Source organism: Lycium barbarum, chromosome 5 (assembly GCF_019175385.1).
Source record: "Lycium barbarum isolate Lr01 chromosome 5, ASM1917538v2, whole genome shotgun sequence".
Taxonomy (NCBI): Eukaryota; Viridiplantae; Streptophyta; class Magnoliopsida; order Solanales; family Solanaceae; genus Lycium; species Lycium barbarum.
In genome coordinates this window covers 3,072,261-3,093,420 of record NC_083341.1, presented here as the reverse complement: position 1 = coordinate 3,093,420, position 21,160 = coordinate 3,072,261, and the positions used below count along the sequence as shown (strand labels likewise).

Below are 21,160 nucleotides of genomic sequence, written 5' to 3'. Positions count from 1 at the left end.
GGATACTAAATTGTAGATCGTGTACTATAACCATCCTAAATTTGATGTCGTTTTATTCACAGTTTCTTCATTCCTCGTAGAGGAAGGCTCATTAGACTAGCGAATTAACTTCTCATTGATGTGTTCTTTTTTATGGAGGTTTAATTTAGATCGTGATAGTATTGTTTTAGTTCCTAGATGGATTGAAAGAAAGAGAGGAGATTTCATATATTTCTCTTCCAGTGTTGTTATTTTGTAACCTGTTGAGCCGAGGGTCTTCCGAAAACAGCCTCTCTATCTTCCGAGATAAGATCTGCGTACATTTTACTCTCCCAAGACCCCACACTGTGGGATTTCACTAGATATGTTGTTGTTGTTGTTGTTATTTTGTAACCAAAAGAAAAATACTTTTGTAGTATGTGTAACAAACATGAAAGGGAATTCAATGATCAACGCATAACATTAGATTACGGTTGCCAAGTTTTACTCTTTTTTTTTTCTCAACTTGTAATGTTATTCAAACAATTTGCCATGAACTTCCAAATGGATCAAAGTGAGGAAACATCGCGACTTTCTGAAAATAAAAAAGGGACCTTTTCAAAATGCTCCTTGAAGTAGAAATGTCGAATCAACTAGCAAGTAGCAACAACGAAAAGTATCTCAAATATTTTTTGCCATTTGAATAAACCTTGATAGGCAAAGTCATCACGTATCTGCAAAGACGGATTCAAGATTTGAACTTGATGACTTCATTCTTACCATTAAACCTTTACTTTTGATATTATGGATTTCAAAAATTAATCTATGCTCGCGTGGAAAACACTCAGTTATATTAAACTCATCAATTATATGCTACCTATAAGTGTTTGTGCTGGGAAAAGAATGAAATTGTAGATATGCACACAAACTAGCTCGGACATGGTATCAAAAGTACCTCAAATACACGAGCTGTAATCTCAAGGACACATCCTCATTCATCAAACAGAAGTCATATTGGCTGTTAGATAAGCCCGCAAATACTTATATACAACCAAAGTAAGGCGAGGGGATAATTATTCATATCCCATGTCCAAAGTTTCTCTTCTTTTCCCTTATTACATGTGCTCGGTATACCACTGGCACTAGCATTGTTGCTATTTTTCCGTTTCACCTCGAGTACTTAGGACTTAGGAGCATGAAAGGAGCACGAAATCCAGGGTCACTGCACTGCGGTAATTTTTACGTGCCTTATGGCAAGCAATAATAAAAACAACTATGCCTCACTCCCAAACAAGTTGAGGTCGGCTATATGAATCCCCATTTATGGCAAGCTTGAAGATAAATGAAAAAGAAGGATACGTTTTATTCATAATGCAGACATGAGAATTCAGCACCAGTAGCTGCTACTGATAGACAAGGGATATTATGTCAAATGTATACACTTTACTATGTTACGAACCACATGGCCAGTGCTCCTTTTTAAGCAGCATACACGAATGGACCAAAGTCTGGTGGCAACGATTGGGTGAATACAACAGCTATATATAATGAATACCCGCTAACTCATAGAGGCTGATTCCAGAACTCAGCAGGCTTGCGGTGCTGAAAAAGGAAAAGATTCAAAGCTATATGAAAAGGAAGTATAACACCTTACTCGAATGTTTTCAAGACAAAATATGAGTTGTGTGGTAGAGTGTAGACATGCACAAACAGAGATGAAAACCGGAATCTCCAAATTGAACATATAAATTTAATGAATGTTAGCAACTATTGAAACAAATACAGATAGCAATATTGATAAAGAAGAGAACACCTTGTGTCATTGCAAATGGATGAAAACAAATCTCAGTCCCTGATATACATTAGCAGACTTTACTCACCTTAGATACTGGCATCTTTGCTCGGACTGAATCTATTAACGAGAAGTCAATATCTGCAATAGTAATACCTGTTGACGTCCGATCTGAAGCAGAAACAAGACGAATTTGTCATATACACTTATTCTCTGACTGTTATAAACAAACAGCATTGCAAAAAAGCTTTACGGTTTTCCCAGACGGGACCAACTTATGGAGGCCCACGAACATGTCGCATTTAAAGCATGCCACTAAAAGAACGAGCAAAGTAGAAGATGGATATGTCTGCTTAATGTTTATATCACCATGAAAAAGAAAAAAGTAGTCGTCCATTCATCATTCCTCATAAAAGACCCTTCAGTCGAAACAAATCCAGGAATTCAATTTTACACACTATTTTCAGCCAAAAGGGGAGTGGTCCCATCAGAGCTCATGCGCAGAAGCATTATATGTGAATACTTAGAGAAATTATCCATGAATGTTGAATGCTTAGAGAAATCATCCATGAATGTTGTTAATCTAAGCAGAGTTTCCTCGCACCAAAATTTGCTATGAAGCAAGAAACTTAATGAGATTCCCATGCAATTCCATTTAGACTTTTCAAACTTATAATCATAATTCATAACCCAACACTTGAAGGATTATCTAACATTTTCAAAACAAGTCCAAGTGGTGAAGCCAAAACCATTTGTAAAAGTCAGATAATGGCTTCCGTAGCAACAAAAACTTGATAATAAATGAGGTATCCTTTTGCTGTAAAAGCGGCAGTCTCTTGCTCATGAGATAAAATCATTGTCGATACATTAAACAGAAAAAAGAGACAAGAAAGGAGTTCCTATATAGTGAATGGAATTAAATTTTACCTGACAACCGACCAACTATTGTTCCCCATGGATCAATTATTAAGGTATCTCCATAGCTTTCCCTTTTTTCATTATGCTTCCCTGCTTGAGCAGCAGCTATGACCTGTTAAGATGTTAATCATAAGTATCCACAAGGGACACAATGGGAAGAAGTCAAAGAGTATGAAAAAATTAGATTAAAAACAAATACTAGAATTAACTCTATGTCAGTTAATATTTGGATATCTGGAAGAAGGTTATGAACGCCATAAATCAAAGAAAATATTGCTTTTGGAATATCTAATATTAAAAAACACCTAATGCATCACTGTCAACATAAAGCCATTGAAGAGAGCTGTAACCTCTTTGCTACAACCATAACCCCAAGGTTGACGGCATACAAATTTCCACCTTCTTAGGAAGAATAAACACTACCAAAAGATGTAGAAAACAGCTAATGCAAAAATTAATGAAGTGAGATTTTCTATGATTTTTGCCCATAATTCACCACTTTGAAGAATGCTTTTTGAGAAGGATTGAAGAATGCATTTCAAGAACACAGGACTATGAATTCAAGCTAATATGAAGAATGTTTTCCAAGAACATAGGACTATGAATATTCAAGCTAATATGAAGAATGTTTTCCAAGAACACAGGACTATGAATATTCAAGCTAATATGAAGTGGTGCTTGTATGAAATGAGTGACAAACTTTTCCAACTGAGCAAGACAAAACTTGCTGAACTTCAAAATTTACAATCTGAAAATGGCACACTTGAATTGTGAGAATAATTTTAAATTTTTGGAAAATTAGTGAAGAAAATTGGACATTGCAAGCATCCTCCCCTCTTCCAAAAAAATAATAATGGGAGCATTGCTTCTGCCACTTCCCCCCACTGTCCCTCCCACAAAAGAAATGAAAACAGAAAAGAAAAAAAGATAAAACACAACTGCTTCTGACAATCAAGGCTTTTTGAAATCCTTTTTTTTTCACCAAATCCCAAAGTAAAAACTTCTCTTTAAGTCCTTAACTAAAGGTAGAGCCAGTAAAAGTCCTGCAGCCTGCCATAGAAGCAGGATTTAACAAGCTGTCCATCTACATGAAACTGGTTAGATCACCATCAGACAGATCAATGTTAAGCCTAGCAGTTGTCTTTTTTAATAAGTGTATGTTGTTCATCACAATCAGCAACAAGTTAGTGCTGTGGGATGATAAGCTACAAAAAGCAAAAGCTAAGTTCATTGACTGCACTAAAGCAGTAGTTATCAGAAAATTAGAAGACTGGTCAGAGAATTCCTAAGAACTACCCGCATCATCAGAGAAGAAAAGAATGGTACATATAGCAGTTTAGAGATGAAAACAAGAGACTCTTCTCACCAAGCATTTTTATTAAAACACAAAGATATTTACAGAGATTTCAAAAAAGAAAAGGGAACTGATTGATCATGATACTCTTACCAGGAACATAATTCAGCTAGATTATACCAGCAAAAAGAATGTTTAAATCGTCACTGCGAAGAAAGAAATTTGTGTGGTTGCACATAACCAACATACATATTGTTTCATTCCATAACCTCTAAGATTGCCTAACTAAATATTTGCAATTCCAATTTAGAAAAACATGAATAACCAAATAGTGTTCAAACGAAAGGTCAGAATTGAAATATAACAAATAACAGTCATACATAACACTGTGTTTCAATTGCACGAGCGCGAAGAAGAATCTCCCAATGTGCCTGACCAGTCACTGTGGTGAAAGCAGCAGGTACTAACAAAACCTGAAACCATATGAAAGTCTTTTAATCAACTTACAGTGTTCTTTTTGGAGAAAGATAAACAAGGGACGAACGCATAATACCTGTGCATCATGATGGAACCTCAGTTGTTGATACAACTCAGGGAATCTTAAATCGTAACAAACAGTAACACCCAAACGTCCGAAGGGGCTGTCCACCGCAACAATATCCTTTCCTATGAGGATTAGTCAGTAGGATTTCATAAGGAAAAAGAAGTTAATGTGCCGATTATTGTACTCTAGACATGATTAATTAGATATTTAGACCAATAGAGTGTACTAGTGCCAAGCAACATTCAAGACAAGGAAAACGGTACAACATAAATTTAAGAAGTTAAGCATGGACCATTGATACTGACCAATCAAATATTTCTGCTAACCCTAATGGTAAAACCACACATCTTTTTTTGTATATTGTTCAATCTAAAATCCACTAAGATTATTACTCCAAAAGTTTTTTCCATACAAGAAGCTAAATCCAAACATTGTCTAAGGGAAATAAATGTTAGCATGGTTATATTGTGTTTCCTACCAGCTTCAGTGAAACTGCTCTCTTTATAAACTGCACCTCCAGGAACATCCACGTCAAATCTATAAATTAAGCATAAACAACAATTAGCGTTCTAGGTAGATCAAAGAGCTGCCAAGGGTCATGTTGCTTTCAGATTGTTCACAATGATTCATACATCAAAATTCATCCAAAAAAAAAAAACTAATACAATTGGACTAAAATATATTTTCATGGCCTGCAAAGCCCTCCATGGTACATCTATTTTACAACTATTAACTGCTTGGCAAATATATCCATCTGATTTGTTTATATCCCGTGTCTCACAATTCCAGACGAAAATTTGTCTTCAAATAATTAGTTAGATGGTTTACATAACAAATACATTATAAGGGGTCTTTACTGTCTTGTAGATTACAGTATGCTATAGAAACCAAGTTCCATTTCAAAATTCTGTAAGGTAATAAGGAAATGTAAAGTAAAAAGTACTTGGATATCCTATCTGACTATATGCGTGTTAGCATTCTTTATTCACAGAACACAGATACTTCAGTAACTCAATATTTAGAAAATGATGCTATCATGCATTCATTTAGCAAGGACTTCACATTACTTAAAAACCAAGTGACCATAGTATCAACTGTTTTTAACAGAGTAGCAGATTGTTCAAGGCTCATAGAATATGGTACACGACATGTAGCTCTTGAATGTGTATTAGAGTTGCCTGGATATTAAGCCAACTCTAGTTGGTCTGCATTATGTCATAAATTGTTTGATCTGTTCAGAAAACCAGTTCAATTTATACAATCAACCATTAGTTCTCTGCCACTCATACTGGGCTCACTTGGTATGTCTAACATTGTTTCTTATATTTCTTTACAAGGTAACATAACATTGTTTCTTATATTACCGCCTCACATTAGAAACCCATGGTAATGACTAATGATCAAAACAGAAGTACAATATTGTTTTATTATCAACAGTATGAAAGTACTAAACAACTTAAGTATGACAACCTTAGTCTAACGTCTAATAAAATCAAGTTTAAGAGTCTTACAGATGCATCTTACTGTAAGTGCTCCTAATATTTCCATTATCATCAATGAGAACATGAGTGTTGCGCAAGTGTGCATCATCACTCCCTTTTTCTTGGAATCCTCCTAGCGACAACCAAATATTTGATTCCCTGCCATTAATGGCAGATAAGATGTCATTTGACTGAATCCACTAATACCACTTCAAGTTCAAGAATCACCCACAAGCTATCATGAGAGAAGAGAGAGAGAGAGAGAGAGAGAGAGAGAGAAGACAGAAAAATCTACGCCAACCAGACAAAAGAGAGTAATAGATTGTTAGAGTAAGCCAGAATGTTTGGTCACATAATCATTAAGCATTAAAAAATGCCAAATAATGAGATAACAAGTTGTTAGGACAATACATATTAGCGCTTCTAGAAACAGGACAATGTGCATTAGATGGAGAAAGCCAACTTCTCTCTCATGGTCACACCTTGCAAGAGAACAATAGCCTTTCATAATAGGTCCATCTAGGGGCTCAGCAATTTTAAGACTCTCTCCCTGTAGGTCTCCCACAAAAGAGAAATTTTCAGGAAGACATAGCAATTTAGCCCCCGCTGAAGCTGCTTCCTGGAATAGAAGATATGATATAGCAAAAATAGTGCAACACATCAGTACCAATCAGATAGTAGCTATTGACAACAGCATTTCAGAATGACGGAAAGAAAGAGAACATGAAGCTCGCTCTCCCTTGGGGGGAGGGGGGGATATGTTTAACTTCATTTACTCATAACATTGTGAAAAATACGAAATTGTTCTTTGTGTTTTCTCACGTTTAGCAACAGCAAGATATATTCCCCCAACTGCCATAACTGTTAGGATCTGATAAACATATTGTTAGCATAAATCCGTCGGTATTGGATCATGTGAGAAACTTTATTTTCCATAAGAATTAGTGCATTCCAGTTCACACTACCGGCTTGCAGGTAGTTTCATTGTGCCAATTAAATGACTAGAGTTGTTGAAGTTTTCAAGTTATTGGGAACTAATGCACATATGAAGGTTTCGAATAGCTGACCCCAAATGATTTGCCATGGAAGCCGAATTGATACGTTGATTTTCTAACATACTTGTGATTCGTGAAGCATAAGTTGCTCCTACAACATCACTAGTTTACAAGAATTAAACAAAAACAAGAGTCAACCATGTTTGACCAACATTGCCAAATCATTTTGCTTCCTCATATAATTCTAACAAACTTTTGCAGATAGAGTATAGAGTAATGAGAAAGAACTGCAACTTATAGTATTTTTCGTATAGTTTTCGAACATCTAAATTTTAATTTTAAAATATCAAAATTAATCTAGTTCAAACTGACTCTCGAGAAGCAAAACGTGACAAGTAAAAGTGAACAGATAGAGTAATGAGAAAGAACTGCAACTTATAGTATTTTTTGTATAGTTTTCGAACATCTAAATTTTAATTCTAAAATATTGAACAAATCTAATCCAATTTAGCTCCAAAGATAAAGTCAAATTGACTCTCCAGAAGCAAAACGTGACAAGTAAAAGTGAACAGTTAGAGTAATGAGAAAGAACTGCAACTTATAATATTTTTTGTATAGTTTTCGAACATCTAAATTTTATTTTAATTTCAAAATATTAAATTAATCTAATTCAATTTAACTCCAAAGATAAAGTCAAATTGACTCTCCAGAAGCGAAATGTGACAAGTAAAAGTGAACAGATATAGTAATGAGAAAAAACTGCAACTTTTAGTATTTTTTTATAGTTTTCGAACATCTAAAAGAACTGCAACTTATAGTATTTTTGGTATAGTTTTCGAACATCTAAAAGAACTGCGACTTATACTATTTTTTGTATAGTTTTCGAACATCTAAATTTTAATTTTAAAGTATTAAATTAATCTAATTCAATTTAGTTCCATAAATATAGTCAAATTGACTCTCAACGAGCGAAACGTGACAAGTAAAAGTGAACAAATAGAGTAATGAATACGCGGCATCTGTACATTAAATTACAGTGTAGTAAAAAGTACGAACACGCAGTAACGTATATATATAAAAAAAAAAAAATACGGGTATCGGATGTATACCTTAACGAGGCGAGAACACGTGGCAAAGTTAACGGCGAGGTTATTAACGGACGTCATTTGAGCAGCGGCGACTTTAACGGAGTTAGCCATGGAAATGGATTTTCCGGCGACTTTGACGGTGCGAGCAGATGCCACGGTGGACTTGTAACGGAAGCTTCTCGTGCTAGTCAATTCTGTATTCAGACATAAATTCATTACGAGCCTGTTTTGATGGACTTAAAAATTCAGCTTATAAGTAAAAAAAAATAAAAAAAAATTGACATAGGTTAGCTTATTTTTTTTTGGATTATAAACTATTTTCATATTATAAGCTGCGTTAAATAAGTTAAATTAAGCGGGTTCAATTAATTTTTTAAGCTTATTTTAAGCATAAAATAATTTTAAGTCGATCAGTCAACCACTTCAAAAAACTGAAAACAGCTTATGCGCAACTTATAAGTCAATCCAAACGGGCTGTACAGCTGACGTGAGCTTTAGCTAATTGACCTTATTTTCTTTCTCAGTAGTTCTGAAACTATATAGCATTAGTACGATGAGTTTTAATTTAGTATTCATTTAGTGCCAAAAAAGAATGGTAATGTCAAATTACGGACATGGATTTTAATTATTTTGGTGTAATAGGTAATGCATAGACACGCCCTCTTAAAATTGTCAGATTTAATTTAGATATTCGAACTACGTCTTATTCTTGAACACATAATAAAGTATTTTTATGTGTTAAAATAAAAAATTATTCTAGAATTCAGATATTTATAGCGTTAAAATAATAGCACTAACCAATATCAATATTGACCCAAAAAACAAAATCAAACTAAAAAGGAAGAAATATTAATTGTTTGCTTAAATGGGTTTGGGTTGAGTTAAATGGAGTTGATGAGTTAAATAAATTTATTATTAAAAACATAGAATTTTATGTGACATGGCATGTCAACGGGAGAGAAAAAAGATTTCGTGTTTAGTATATTACGAGGATAATAGTGATAGTTGGATGATATTCTAATCATAAAAGAAACAAAATTGATACTTGAAGTTAATTCTCAATAAATAAATGACCTTTTAGGAAATTTACTCTGTGTAATATGGCTTAGATAATACACTAATTCCAAAATGAACACTTAATAAGGGATAACACTTCAAATACAATGTTTGTGGTATGTAATATGCATTTTAGGAAGAAAAAAAAATCTCTATTAGTTCTTTTTTTTTTTTCATCACAAGGCTCGAACTTGACCTAAGACCTCTTACTAATGTTGGAGAGATTCTATCCATCTCATCACAATCCTGGATAATACCTGATTACGGCAGATTAACATTGTAAAAAACATTGCTAGAAAAAACTTAGGAAGTCCGATTTAGAGTTCTTAACAAATACTCCTTTCAGATAAAAAAAAAAAAAAGTCCACTTAACTTTTTTTTCTTGGATCAAAAAAAGAGTCCACTTAACAAATCAAGAAAGAATTAACCTTGTTTTTCCATATTTGCCCCTATTAAGTGTTGTATGATCAAATCCCGATGTCTATTTAATTAGGAGTAGTTTAGTCAAATTATCTATTTTTGTCTAGGAGTTAGTATTTTCTTAAGGGGTGTGCAAATGGCTAAGTGAACTCTTTTTTTTTTATCCGGAGGGAGTATTATTTTAGTTGTATGAGCTTTTACGAGAGATTTTTAACAAAATAATAACACGTGATGTCTGCCAAAATAACATAAAAGATGATTATATGATCATTTTTCTAGTCAAATGACAAGAGTAGAATTTCTTAACTTCGATGTATTGAAGAAATTACAATTCAAATAAGTTCGGATTGGATTTCTTAAGTTCGATTTCGAATTAATTGGTCTGAATATTTTGAATTTTGATTTTTGAGCCTTTAAGGCAGGCTTATTTGAACAAAATTCGTGTGTCCTGTGATCAAGTTATAGGTCTTAGCATAATGTGAAATCAATTTAGAGCTAGAAATATGGCATTCGCTTTTCAATGCTTACAAAGAAGAAGAACGTCTCTCGTGGGTGAGAGTGAGACTTGAGAAAGAAGGAAATCCTATATTATATTCAATTTAGTAGAAAATTCCATATTAGACTTATAATTGATAGGGCCGCAGGATACTAATCTATTGAACTAATTAGTATTGGACACATGTGATATGAGTAAGGTATAAAGATTTCGAATTTTTGGATATTCGAAAATCCGAAGTATTCGATACTCAAAAATTTAAAAAATAAAATTCAAAGTTCAATCTATAATCCAAAATTTCGAATCAAATATTCGAAAAGTTCGAATTTTCAGTTGGCCCAAACTATGTTCTCCCCTTGCTAAGAGGGTTTAAAACATCATTTCCTTAAAACATTGGTGTCTATGAAACTCATAAAATTTTTATATCTAATGTTTATTTTCTCTACCTTTGGAGAATTAAATCTAATGTTTATTTTCTCTACCTTCGGAGAAAAGAGAAAGATAAAGGGAAAAGGGACAAAAATGCCCTTCTACTTTGGAAAAAAGGGTTAAAAATATATTCTATTATAAATTTGGGTAAAAATACCCCCATTCATTAAAGTTTTTAAATATACCCTTATTTTAACGGAAATCTCCAAAATAACCTGATTTTATTTTTAAACCCCCTTCATTTAAATCTAACCCAACTAAATAAAAAACTCACATGGGTTACCTTTTGTGTGCCTAGTGGCTCGAGATATAGGATTCGGGAACAAGTTGGTTGTATTTGGGCTTTTTATGTAGTTATGTCAGATTTAAATAAAGCGGGTTTAAAAATAAAATCAGATTATTTTGAGGAATTTGGAAATTTTCGTTAAGATAAAGACATATTTAAATTTTTTAATAACGAGAGGAGTATTTTTTCTCCAAATTTATAACGGAAAATATTTTTTACACTTTCCCCTTGTAGAGTACTCAACAACCAAAAAAAATAAAAAATTCCGTGAAAAAGAAGGAAAGGAGAAGAGAACTGTTTTATCATCTTGCTCTTCCCAACATCGTCTCACAGTTATATAACTAAGAGAAGAGTGGAAATCAGTTGAGAAAGCAAGCAATTTGTACAACACAAATCAAAGGATGTTGTTTCAAGTAGGAGGACAAGGGACTCGTCCCACTTTCTTCGAAATGGCTGCTGCTCAACAATTACCTTCTAGTCTCCGTGCCGCTTTAACTTATTCCTTAGGTGTAAGTTTCCCTTTTTCTCCTTCATTTATCCATTAATTTTGGTATAAAATGAAGCACAATCTTAAGGATGCGATATTACACCTTATCCCACTAACCTTGTGATTGAGCCTGTTTGGATGGGCTTATGCCTAAAAAAAAAAATAAGTTGGTAGTCTAACTTTTTTTTTTTTTTGGCTTATAAGTTATAAGCTATTTTCAGCTTATAAGCTGCTTTAGATAAGTTAAGTCAAATGGGTCCAATTATCTTTTTGAGCTTATTTTAAGCACAAAATGACTTTAAGCTGGCCAGCTAAACACTCAAAAAAGCTGAAAACAGCTTATAAGCAACTTATAAGCCAATCCAAACGAGCTCATTATAATCTCGGGATAATTTAGTCCGCGTAACAAACGACACCAAGCTTAAGGTTTCTATTAATATTACTAGTATTGGGATGAAATGGGTCTAAGTGGAGTGTAATGGGTATTGAAGATTTGTATAGCCGAATTCAACTAGTTTGGAATTGAGGGGTGGTTTTAATTACTGTTTTTCAGCTGGTTGTTTCTTGAAATACAATTATTAGTATTGTAATTAAATGGGTTAGAATGAAGGGGAGCTTTGGCGTAACTGGTAAAGTTGCTGCCACGTGACTAGGAGGTCACGGGTTCGAGCCGTGGAAACAGCCTCTTGCAGAAATGCAAGGTAAGGCTGTGTACAATAGAGCCTTGTGGTCCGGCCCTTCCCCGTACCCCGCGCATAGCGGGAACTTAGTGCACCAGGCTGAAAAGAAAAAAAAAGTAAAGTAATTAAATGGGTTAGAATGGAGGGTGATGAATATTGAGGATTTAGCATAATTCTACTATGTATTGGGATGAAATGGGCCAAGTGGAGTTTAATGAATATTGAAATTTTAATAGTGGAATTCAACTAATTTTGGGTTGAGGGGTAGTTTTAATTATTGTTTTTTTTTTTCAGCTGGTTGTATCTTAAAATACAATTATTAGTATTGTAATTAAATTGGTTAGAATGGAGGGTGATAAATATTGAGGATTTAGCGCAATTCAACTAGTTTGGAATCGAGGCATAGTTGTTAACTATTATTGTTTTCCACTGTTAGTAGAAGTATCTTGTAAGTTAAATTATTCGTATTGAAATGAAATGGGTCCCAGTGGAGTGTAATCAGTACTGCAGATTTATATTGCGGAATTCAACTTGTTTGGGATTGAGATGTAACTGTTCTTATTAGAGATGTCTTAAAAGACAGTCATTGTAAGTGCGATGAAATGAGTCAAAAATGGAGGGTAATGAATATTGAGGTTTTAGCATAATTCAACTAGTTTGGAATCAGGGGCATAGTTGTTACATTATTGTTGTGCAGCTGTATTTAGTAAATGTGTCTTAAAAAATAAATTACTAGTATTAGAATGAAATGGCTCCAAGTGGGGTATAATGAGTATTCAGGATTTGTATAGCATAAATCAACTAGTTTGTAATTGATGGGTGGTTGTTTATTAAAATACAATTACTAGTATTGCAATGAAATGGGTCACAATGGTGGGTGATGGATATTGAGGATTCAGCATAAATCATAATTCAACTAGTTTGGAATCGAGGCATAGTTGTTACTATTATTGTCGTGCAGATGTACTTAATGTATGTGTAAAGATAAATTATTAGTATTAGAATGAGACGGGTCAACTGGAGTGTGATGAATATTTTTTTGAAACTGGTAACTATTGTATGTATATATATATATATATACTTCAGAAGCTAAACTGATCTACCTCATATTGAATCTAGCACATCAATTATGGTAGCAGTATCATCTGAAAACATCTGTTTACACCAAAAACATAATAGCAAAAGACAATTCAGTTTGATCTTCTGCATACTATTCTCTATATTTTTAAAACATCTTGAATTCCTCTCCTTCCAGATTGTCCGCCAGATGCAAGCAGGGACAATTCTCCATCTACTTCTGTTCTTTGCCATAGACCCTGCTTCCTCCCAACTCTGTAAAGCTTCTGTAATCTTTCCAGGCATGATCCAGGATATGCCTTTAAGGTTAAAGAAAATTCGCCACAGCTGTTCAGTCACTTTGCAATGTAGGAATAGATGGTTAACTGTCTCTGCTTTATCTCCACACAAAAAACATTTGGGACACAATGTTATCCGTCTTTTCATTAAATTTTCCTCGGTGAGGAAAGCTTCCTTTGCCAAGAGCCACACAAAACAAGCCACTTTGTGTGGGATGTTAGTTCTCCAAATATGTTTCCAAGGCCAATTATCAATCTGCTGATTAGACCGATTCATCAACCTATATGCTGCATAGACCTTGAAATCCCCACTGTTGTTACCTTGCCATCTCAATACATCTTCACCTGCCTGTACAGCACTGAATTGTGCGAGTATGCTGTAAAATTCAGTTACTCTGTCCATCTCCCAATCATTGAGTAATCTTCTGAAAGTTATCTCCCAACCTTGAGGTGTCCACATTTCTGCTATAGTCTTCTGTTGGTGAAGCACAAGATTGAATATGTCGGGGAAGTGTACTTTAAGAATCCCTATTTCATGCCAGTTGTCCTCCCAGAAGCTAGTTTTGTTACCGTCCAGGACTTTGATCTTTGTTTTGCTTTTCAGTTCACTCCAAAAGGTCCTGATGGACCTCCATAAACTAACCCCACATGGTGTATCAACCTCCTTGGTCATCCATTTGTCTTCCTTCTCATATTTGGCATTTATAACTTTACCCCATTACCCCATAGAGTCTGATTCTCATTGGTAAGTCTCCACAACCATTTCATCTTCAGTGCTTTATTGTGAATCTTCAAATTCCTGATTCCCAGACCTCCATATTTCTTTCCAAAAGTAAGAGCTTCCCATTTGACTAGATGATACCCTTTCTTTTCTTTGTTACCTTGCCATAGGAATGCTCTCCTGATTCTCCAGCCTTTTAATGACCCCTGCTGGGATTGGAAACAAAGACATCATATATGTAGGAAGAGCATCTAAGACTGAGTGAATGAGTGTCAACCTACCCCCCAAAGATAAGTATTGAGTCTTCCATCTAGCCAGTTTCTTCTCACATTTTTCAATAACACTGTCCCAAATTCCTATGGATTTAGATTTTGCTCCCAGTGGCATTCCTGGAGTGTGATGAATATTGAGGATTTGTATTGCGGAATTGAACTTGTTTGGGATTGACGCGTCGTTTTATCATTGCTATTCAGTTGTACTTATTAGATATATTTTAGAAGACAAAATTAGCATAAAAGATGAATTATTAGTATTAGAAAGAAACAGGTCCAAGTGGAACGTAATGAGCATTGAGGATTTATGTAGCGGAATTTAACTAGTTTGGAATTGAGGGGTGGGTTTTATTATTGTTGCGCAACTGTGCTTATTAGATGCGTCTTAAAATACAATTTTTAGTATTAGTGTAATGTTTTAGGGTAATGAATTTTGAGGATTTAGTGTAATTCAACTAGTTTGGGATTGAGGCATAGTTGTTACTATTGTTGTGCAGATGTACTTAGTAGATGTGTCTTTAAAGACATATTATTAGTATTGAAATATAGTGGGGCAGTATGGAGTGGAATGGATATAAGGATTTATATCCGTGTACTCCAACTAGTTGGAATTGAGGCATCATTGTTGGTTAGGTGTAGTTAATGTCATATGTTTATGTGAACGTGTGATGGCTAATGTTAATCATTTGCTTGCTTGCTTGCAGGTTTTAGCTTTAAGAAGACCTTTCATCCATAAAATTCTAGATTACGAGGATGAGTGCTTCGCCTTGCTTACACTAGTTCTTGAAACGCATAGCTTACGAACTACAGGTAAACGTATTTATCTTTCCAGATACTCCTTCCTACCAAAAATCATGACTCGTTTTGAGTATGAGACGATCTAGTTTTAGTCTTTATTCAGACATTATTATGAATATTGTTTTTTTTTTTCTAACATAATGTTTACAAAGTAGAAACTATGTAAAACTACTGAAGTCTATGTAGACGTTATTTTTAAAATGCACAAAAAGACTATAGTTTTTGACTCCCCAAAGAGTAATGCTGAGTATTTGCAGTTTGGTCTACTACTAGTATTTTCTTTTTTATCCGGGCGTGTGTGAATTCTCTGGTACAATTGCAGTTTCTAGTTGAAGGCGGAGCTAATTATGTGCTTTAGCTTTAGCAAATTCATTCCTAACTTGTTCTCAGATGGGTCTTTTGCTGAGTCTTTATATGGCCTCCGAAGAAGGGCAGTTAAGATAAAACTTAAAGGAGATAACAAAGGTCTAGACGCCAGAGAAGAAATTAATCACACTGGGTTGGAGAAGCGCCAAAAAGTTCTTTCGGTTGTGTTTCTGGTAATCTCTTACACTTGAATACTCACTTATGCCGTTGCTTATAAGTTTCTCATATTCTGATTGATCCCGTGGAACAAAATCACTGCTATATTGTCCTACTAAACTTTGGCTATTCTTGTTGAACCTCCTTTTTTTAAATAATCGAATGTTTATTGATAGCGAAGAAGGGCAATCTTGTACAAATGCTGTATGCCAAAAGAAGAAAGTCTAACACAGACCTCGCAATGAAAAGCAATTAATCATCTAAATGTGTAGGAATATTCAAGTATGCTCCAGAAATGCATAGAAAAAAATAGTTCCAAGAGTCTATGACAAGAGTTTTCAGTCCCCTCGGAAGCCCTTCTGTTCCTTTACCTCCAAGCTGTCCACGTGAGAACCAACTGTACTAACTCTGATGTCTATCCCTCTTGCCTCTTGGCTGATCTTCCAACTCACTAACAAGGTTTATCTTTGACATGCATCGCCCCTTCCATTCCTACCAAGCCCTGTCCCCGACTGAGAGGCAGTTCCTACTGAACAAGTGATTTATATCCATCCCCCCCCCCCCCCCCCCCCCCCCGAGTTTATTTCTTTCTTCTTGTCAGAAGATTTTCTGCAGAAGAATTGCTCCTTGCGTCTAAAAGCCACTCCTGGCATCTATACTGTAGGCTGTAGCATCTAATATATGTAAAAAAAAAAAAAAGCCGTGACTTAAAAAATGATTGCTTGAATCAACTTTTTGCTTTTAAGTTGTACTGCTTTTGGTAAATGCAATGGCATAATGTGGATGTGCTTCTTTAGGTTGTATTGCCATATCTTAGATCAAAATTGCATTCAATCTACAATAAAGAAAGAGAGGCTGCTCTTCAAGCTAGTTTATGGGGCCACGAGGGTGAGAGGTTTGGTGACACTGACTATCTTGATGGAGGCGGGAACCCCATAGTTTCAACAAGCGGTTCAGATACAGAAGAATCAGTTAGAGAGCGTTTGAGAAAGAAAATCAGAAAGATCATAGCTGCTTGCTACCCATGGATACATGCTGGAAATGAAGGTATATAGAGCTCAATTTCTGATTTGTGTTGTGACTATGCTCCCTTTTTTGTGTGTACTGTTTATTTCACTTTTTGAAATGAGATGAAGAAGGTAATCCGATTCATTCTGGTCATGTATTAATCACTCATGTTGCCCTTAAATGGCTTTACCACTTGCTCGATGCCGAAAGGACTCTAACCTTCATGGTGAAACTGTTGCAATTCCGTCTCAAAAATGCCTCCTTTTATCTTTTTGAGCTTCTCAGTTAAAAGTTAAAAGTAATTTGCCATTAAAATATCATACACATTATATACACAGCCATCACCTCCAATAGAGATCTTGAGCGGGTCCTGGTGCCATCATTCACCTTTTCCTGTCAATTGTCCTGCAGGTTTATCATTTGCTTACCAGCTACTATATTTGCTGGATGCTACTGGATTTTACTCTCTAGGACTCCATGCTCTTGGTATTCATGTTTGTCGGGCTACAGGACAGGAGCTGGTATGTCTGCAGACAGTTTCTTGTTAGTATCTCTCTAGGTCTGAAAGGTGTTATTTGTTGGTATTAGAAGTGAAGTATGAATCCATTTGGAGAACTTGCAATGCCTGGACTAATAATTATATAAATACATGTAAGGTAGCAGAGAATCAGAATGAATTCCGAGAACTTTTAGGTACTGTAGCATGAAAGTCTGAAAGAAAATGTACTAATGGTACGATGTTAGTTGACTCAATATGTTGGTAGCATCCAAATGTGTTACAAGTGATGCGAACTATCTGTATTTGAATGATCAATTAGATAATGTAATTTTCTGATGCGTGGAGGTTCCTTTTGGAATTGAACATTGTGGATAATCAGTTGCAATTTTGTTTCTTTCTGGTTTGATTATTGTCTCATGCTTACCTTATCAAGAACAAGTTCTATAGAGGATGCAGTGCTTTGAGGCTACCTTGAATCAACGGGTATAAGTTTCAATTTAGATCTGTATAAAAAACAAAGGTTTCAACGTTCAACTTAGATTTTGTGTGTATCCTATTTACTGTATTAACCAGTTGATCTTATTTACTGGGTAATTCCTCTTTTATACCATGTTATTTAAGATTTTCCTTTATGTGATGTCAAGGTAGATGGATACTTCTTCTAGGATTTCTAAAATAAGAAGCCGTGAACGCGAGAGACTTCGTGGACCCCCTTGGCTAAAGGTCTGTGTTCATCCCATAAATCTCTTCATCTCTTTTCCATGTTTCTGTTATGATTCTCTTCCTTTGTTTGGGGGGTGGGTGGTATTTGGAGCAGCATGTTATGCTAGTTGGGACTATATATCCCCTTTTTGCTTTTCTTTCTTGGTATTACTTTTACTTCTTATTCGCGGTCCCCTGTACTTTTTCAAGAAAATAAAATGGAGGTGTCCGGTCTCTTTAATATTTTCATACACGCTTGTGTAAAGTTATCATCGCAGCTAATATTCTGACCTAAGTACTTAGAATCCGTTAACATTTCAGGCAGTACAAAGTGCTTTACTAAGTTGTGCATATGGAGTTCTCGACTATGCTCAAACTGGCCTCATTGCTGCGGTGTTTTTCTTTAAAGTAAGTGTTGTTTAACTCAAGTTCTGCAGCTTTCTGAATTGTTCCGTAGAAAGATTACTTTTCTTCTCCAGTTTTGTTATGCTCATGTCTTGATACTATAATTATATTTCCTTTTTTTGTTTTCAATGTACTTAGATGATGGAGTGGTGGTACCAGTCAGCAGAAGAAAGGATGTCAGCTCCAACTGTTTATCCAACCCCACCTCCTCCTCCACCCCCAAAAGTGAGTACATTTCCATTCTGGAAGGAATCTTGCAATTTGCTAATTTGGAACATGTAAAAGATACTTTAACAGCCATACTGATCCCACTTTATCACCTTGCTTAGCTCGGTGGAGAAGAAGATTTTCTTATTTGTTCATATTTCTTATTGGGTGAGCAAATACATTTGGCACTTGGTAGCAATTAGGGGCGCTTAACTCCGAAAATTGTCATCTAATACATGTTTTTCGCCTTTTGCCAGTCAACCATCATTCTGAAACTTTAATCTGTGATCACTCATCTCCGACTTGTCATTTACACCAATCCATTTAAGCAGTTCACAGGAGCTGGATCTAAGGATGTAATATGAATATGAATTATGCGTTACATACTTGTACAGGATATTGTGATTTTGTATGGGAGAGCATCATTGTGCCAATATTAAATGGTTGCACTTGGCCAATAAAGTCTTTGTCTTGTATAAAAGCTCACTTGCTCTGGCCTCCTTAACATAGTTTATATAAATGAGAATCAGTATCTAAACCAGTTACCAATTGGAAGCGGGCAAAATGGTTACAAATCATAATTTGTCTAAAATCTAAATCCATAGCAAATTAGTGTTAGCCTCCTTTGGAAAACATTTTCTGTTTTGGTGAAATATGGATCTGCCAGACCCCACTTTGTGGGATTTCACTGGGTATATTGTTGTTGTGAAATATGGATCTGGAGAAAGTTTTTCCGTTTTGGTCTTATACTAGTTTTATTATGCATAGATGAAGTAGTTTCTTCTTCTATCCCACAAGAATGCTTGTGCATAACGTTTTTCAATTAAGCAGGTTGCAAAAGAGGGAATTCCACTACCTTCAGACAGAACGCTATGTCCTTTGTGCTCTCAAAAGCGTGCAAATCCCTCAGTAGTGGCAGTTTCAGGACTTGTCTTCTGCTATTCTTGCGTTTTCAGATATGTCTCTCAGGTGAAATTCCAGATTCAGCGGGAAAACTAATAAATCACATAATGACAAATGCAATGTTATATTGGTTTATAGTTAATCTGCTAATTCCATGCCCCGTAATTGCAATTTTTTTTTTTAAAAAAACGCAAGTAGAATGATTTAATTTTCTGCTGATTTCCTTTTAAATATTTTTCTGGTCAGATTGTTTCGTTACTAAGCAGCTATCCGATGACTATCTACCACCCTTTGTTTTGCTAGCTGTTAGTAGAAACGCGGAGCTGATTCATATAGATTTGTTCTTGATTCCTTCTTTTTGCCTAAATGAATTTTAACTTATACATACTATTAAAGAACTTCACACTATCTATCAATGTACTTCAACTTGTTCTAATTTAAAATAAAAAATAAAAAATGTACTTCAACTTGTTCTACCAGGTTACCTGCTTTATTTTCTAGGTTTCTACTTCCAGTTATTATGTTCGGCAATATGATTGTTTTACATAGTCAGTACATGGAAGTTAAACTCTTTGTGAATATGTCCGGCTCATGATCTTTACTTTTGTGCAGTATAAGCGATGCCCTGTGACACTGATGCCTGCAACTGTGGATCAGATCAGAAGACTATTTCATGATGTTTAATTTCTGCCCAGGATCAGAAGGGATGAATAAGATAGGAAATATTCTATAAGATAAGATTATAAGTAAACTTTTTTCCAAGGCCGAAATCATGTCATTACCTTTCAGCAAAATATGTCGAGTGTATTCTACTTTTGCCCAATTGTTGTAGTTCAAAATTTAGAATGCACATAATCACAAAAAAAGAAAGAAATTATTCGCATCCAGTGTTTACACTAATCTCTATTCCTTTTTCTCTTCGGCCCTTCTATGGCATGTACAGTATTTCACAGATGGAACAGTAGCTCCACACAGTTTTGAGTTCAAATTCGAGTAGTATGTGCCTTTTAGTGAGGTTTAGCTGTCTTGTATTTAGGTGCATTCTAGTTCTTTTGACTAGACTAAGGTCTAAGCCAATGCTATCTTGTTGATATTTTCTTCCCCTAAATTGAAAACACCGTTATGAGTTCGAATTTCAATAATTTTATACATAGTCGCTTCGCCAATGAGAGAAAAAGTATATGGGTACATAAGATCAAAAGTAAAATAGCACTCTCTTGGCAAAGTTTTAGGTGGCAAGAAACTTTAAAACTAGTTAGGAGCTTGTAAGCGTAATGAATCAAAGCTGAAGATGGATTAACATAGCTTGCCTGCCAAGATTGTGCATGGTAACTAAGCTGGTCCGTTTGTATCACAGACTCTGACTTCACAGTTTATCTTTTTGCCTTCATGCAGTGAAAAGTATCGTTATGAGTCATTACTCCTATCTTATTTTTTGTAACAAACATCACTTTTAAGGGTAGGTGATTACGAGATGAAAATCAAACTCTTACCAAAAAGGTGAAAGTTCAGGTATACAAGCAACTGAGCTACTAAGATTTATCTTTTAAAACAAGCTCAATTATAGTAATATCATTAATGACATGACTTGTTGGGTCACACCTGATATATATTTTTTTTAAAGAAAGACAAAACAAAAAGGCACAGTACAAGAAGTTTTGACGTGACTGGTAAGGAGATCAAGACACACCAAATTAATTTTAATATTACAACACCAAAGGGAATTCTAGGCGACACTGTCATGTGATCAGAAGGCCACGACACACAGAACTAATTTTAATATTACAAATATTTATTTGATTTATATGTAAAAAAAAAAAAAAATCTACACAATAAATTAGTGC

The 21,160-nt window shown here is 34.9% G+C and overlaps 2 protein-coding genes across 2 annotated transcripts; one reads left to right on the top strand and one right to left on the bottom strand.

The window, feature by feature from the left end:
- Window positions 1-1,297: 1,297 nt before the first annotated feature.
- On the bottom strand, window positions 1,298-8,354 carry LOC132640150 (deaminated glutathione amidase, chloroplastic/cytosolic). Its single transcript, XM_060356613.1, has 9 exons — window positions 8,092-8,354; window positions 6,470-6,606; window positions 6,018-6,146; window positions 4,985-5,043; window positions 4,516-4,628; window positions 4,343-4,435; window positions 2,678-2,780; window positions 1,839-1,921; window positions 1,298-1,560 (listed from the first exon to the last, which is right to left on the bottom strand). Exons 1-9 carry the CDS (start codon window positions 8,284-8,286, stop codon window positions 1,522-1,524), a joined length of 951 nt encoding a protein of 316 aa, XP_060212596.1. The 5' UTR covers window positions 8,287-8,354; the 3' UTR covers window positions 1,298-1,521.
- A 2,641-nt stretch (window positions 8,355-10,995) lies between these two features.
- On the top strand, window positions 10,996-20,216 carry LOC132640149 (peroxisome biogenesis protein 12). The gene is made up of 10 exons (XM_060356612.1): window positions 10,996-11,266; window positions 14,977-15,082; window positions 15,461-15,609; window positions 16,390-16,639; window positions 17,012-17,121; window positions 17,748-17,822; window positions 18,123-18,209; window positions 18,345-18,431; window positions 19,245-19,382; window positions 19,929-20,216. The coding sequence occupies exons 1-10, from the start codon at window positions 11,159-11,161 to the stop codon at window positions 19,998-20,000; spliced, it is 1,182 nt and encodes a 393-aa protein (XP_060212595.1). The 5' UTR covers window positions 10,996-11,158; the 3' UTR covers window positions 20,001-20,216.
- Window positions 20,217-21,160: the final 944 nt, after the last annotated feature.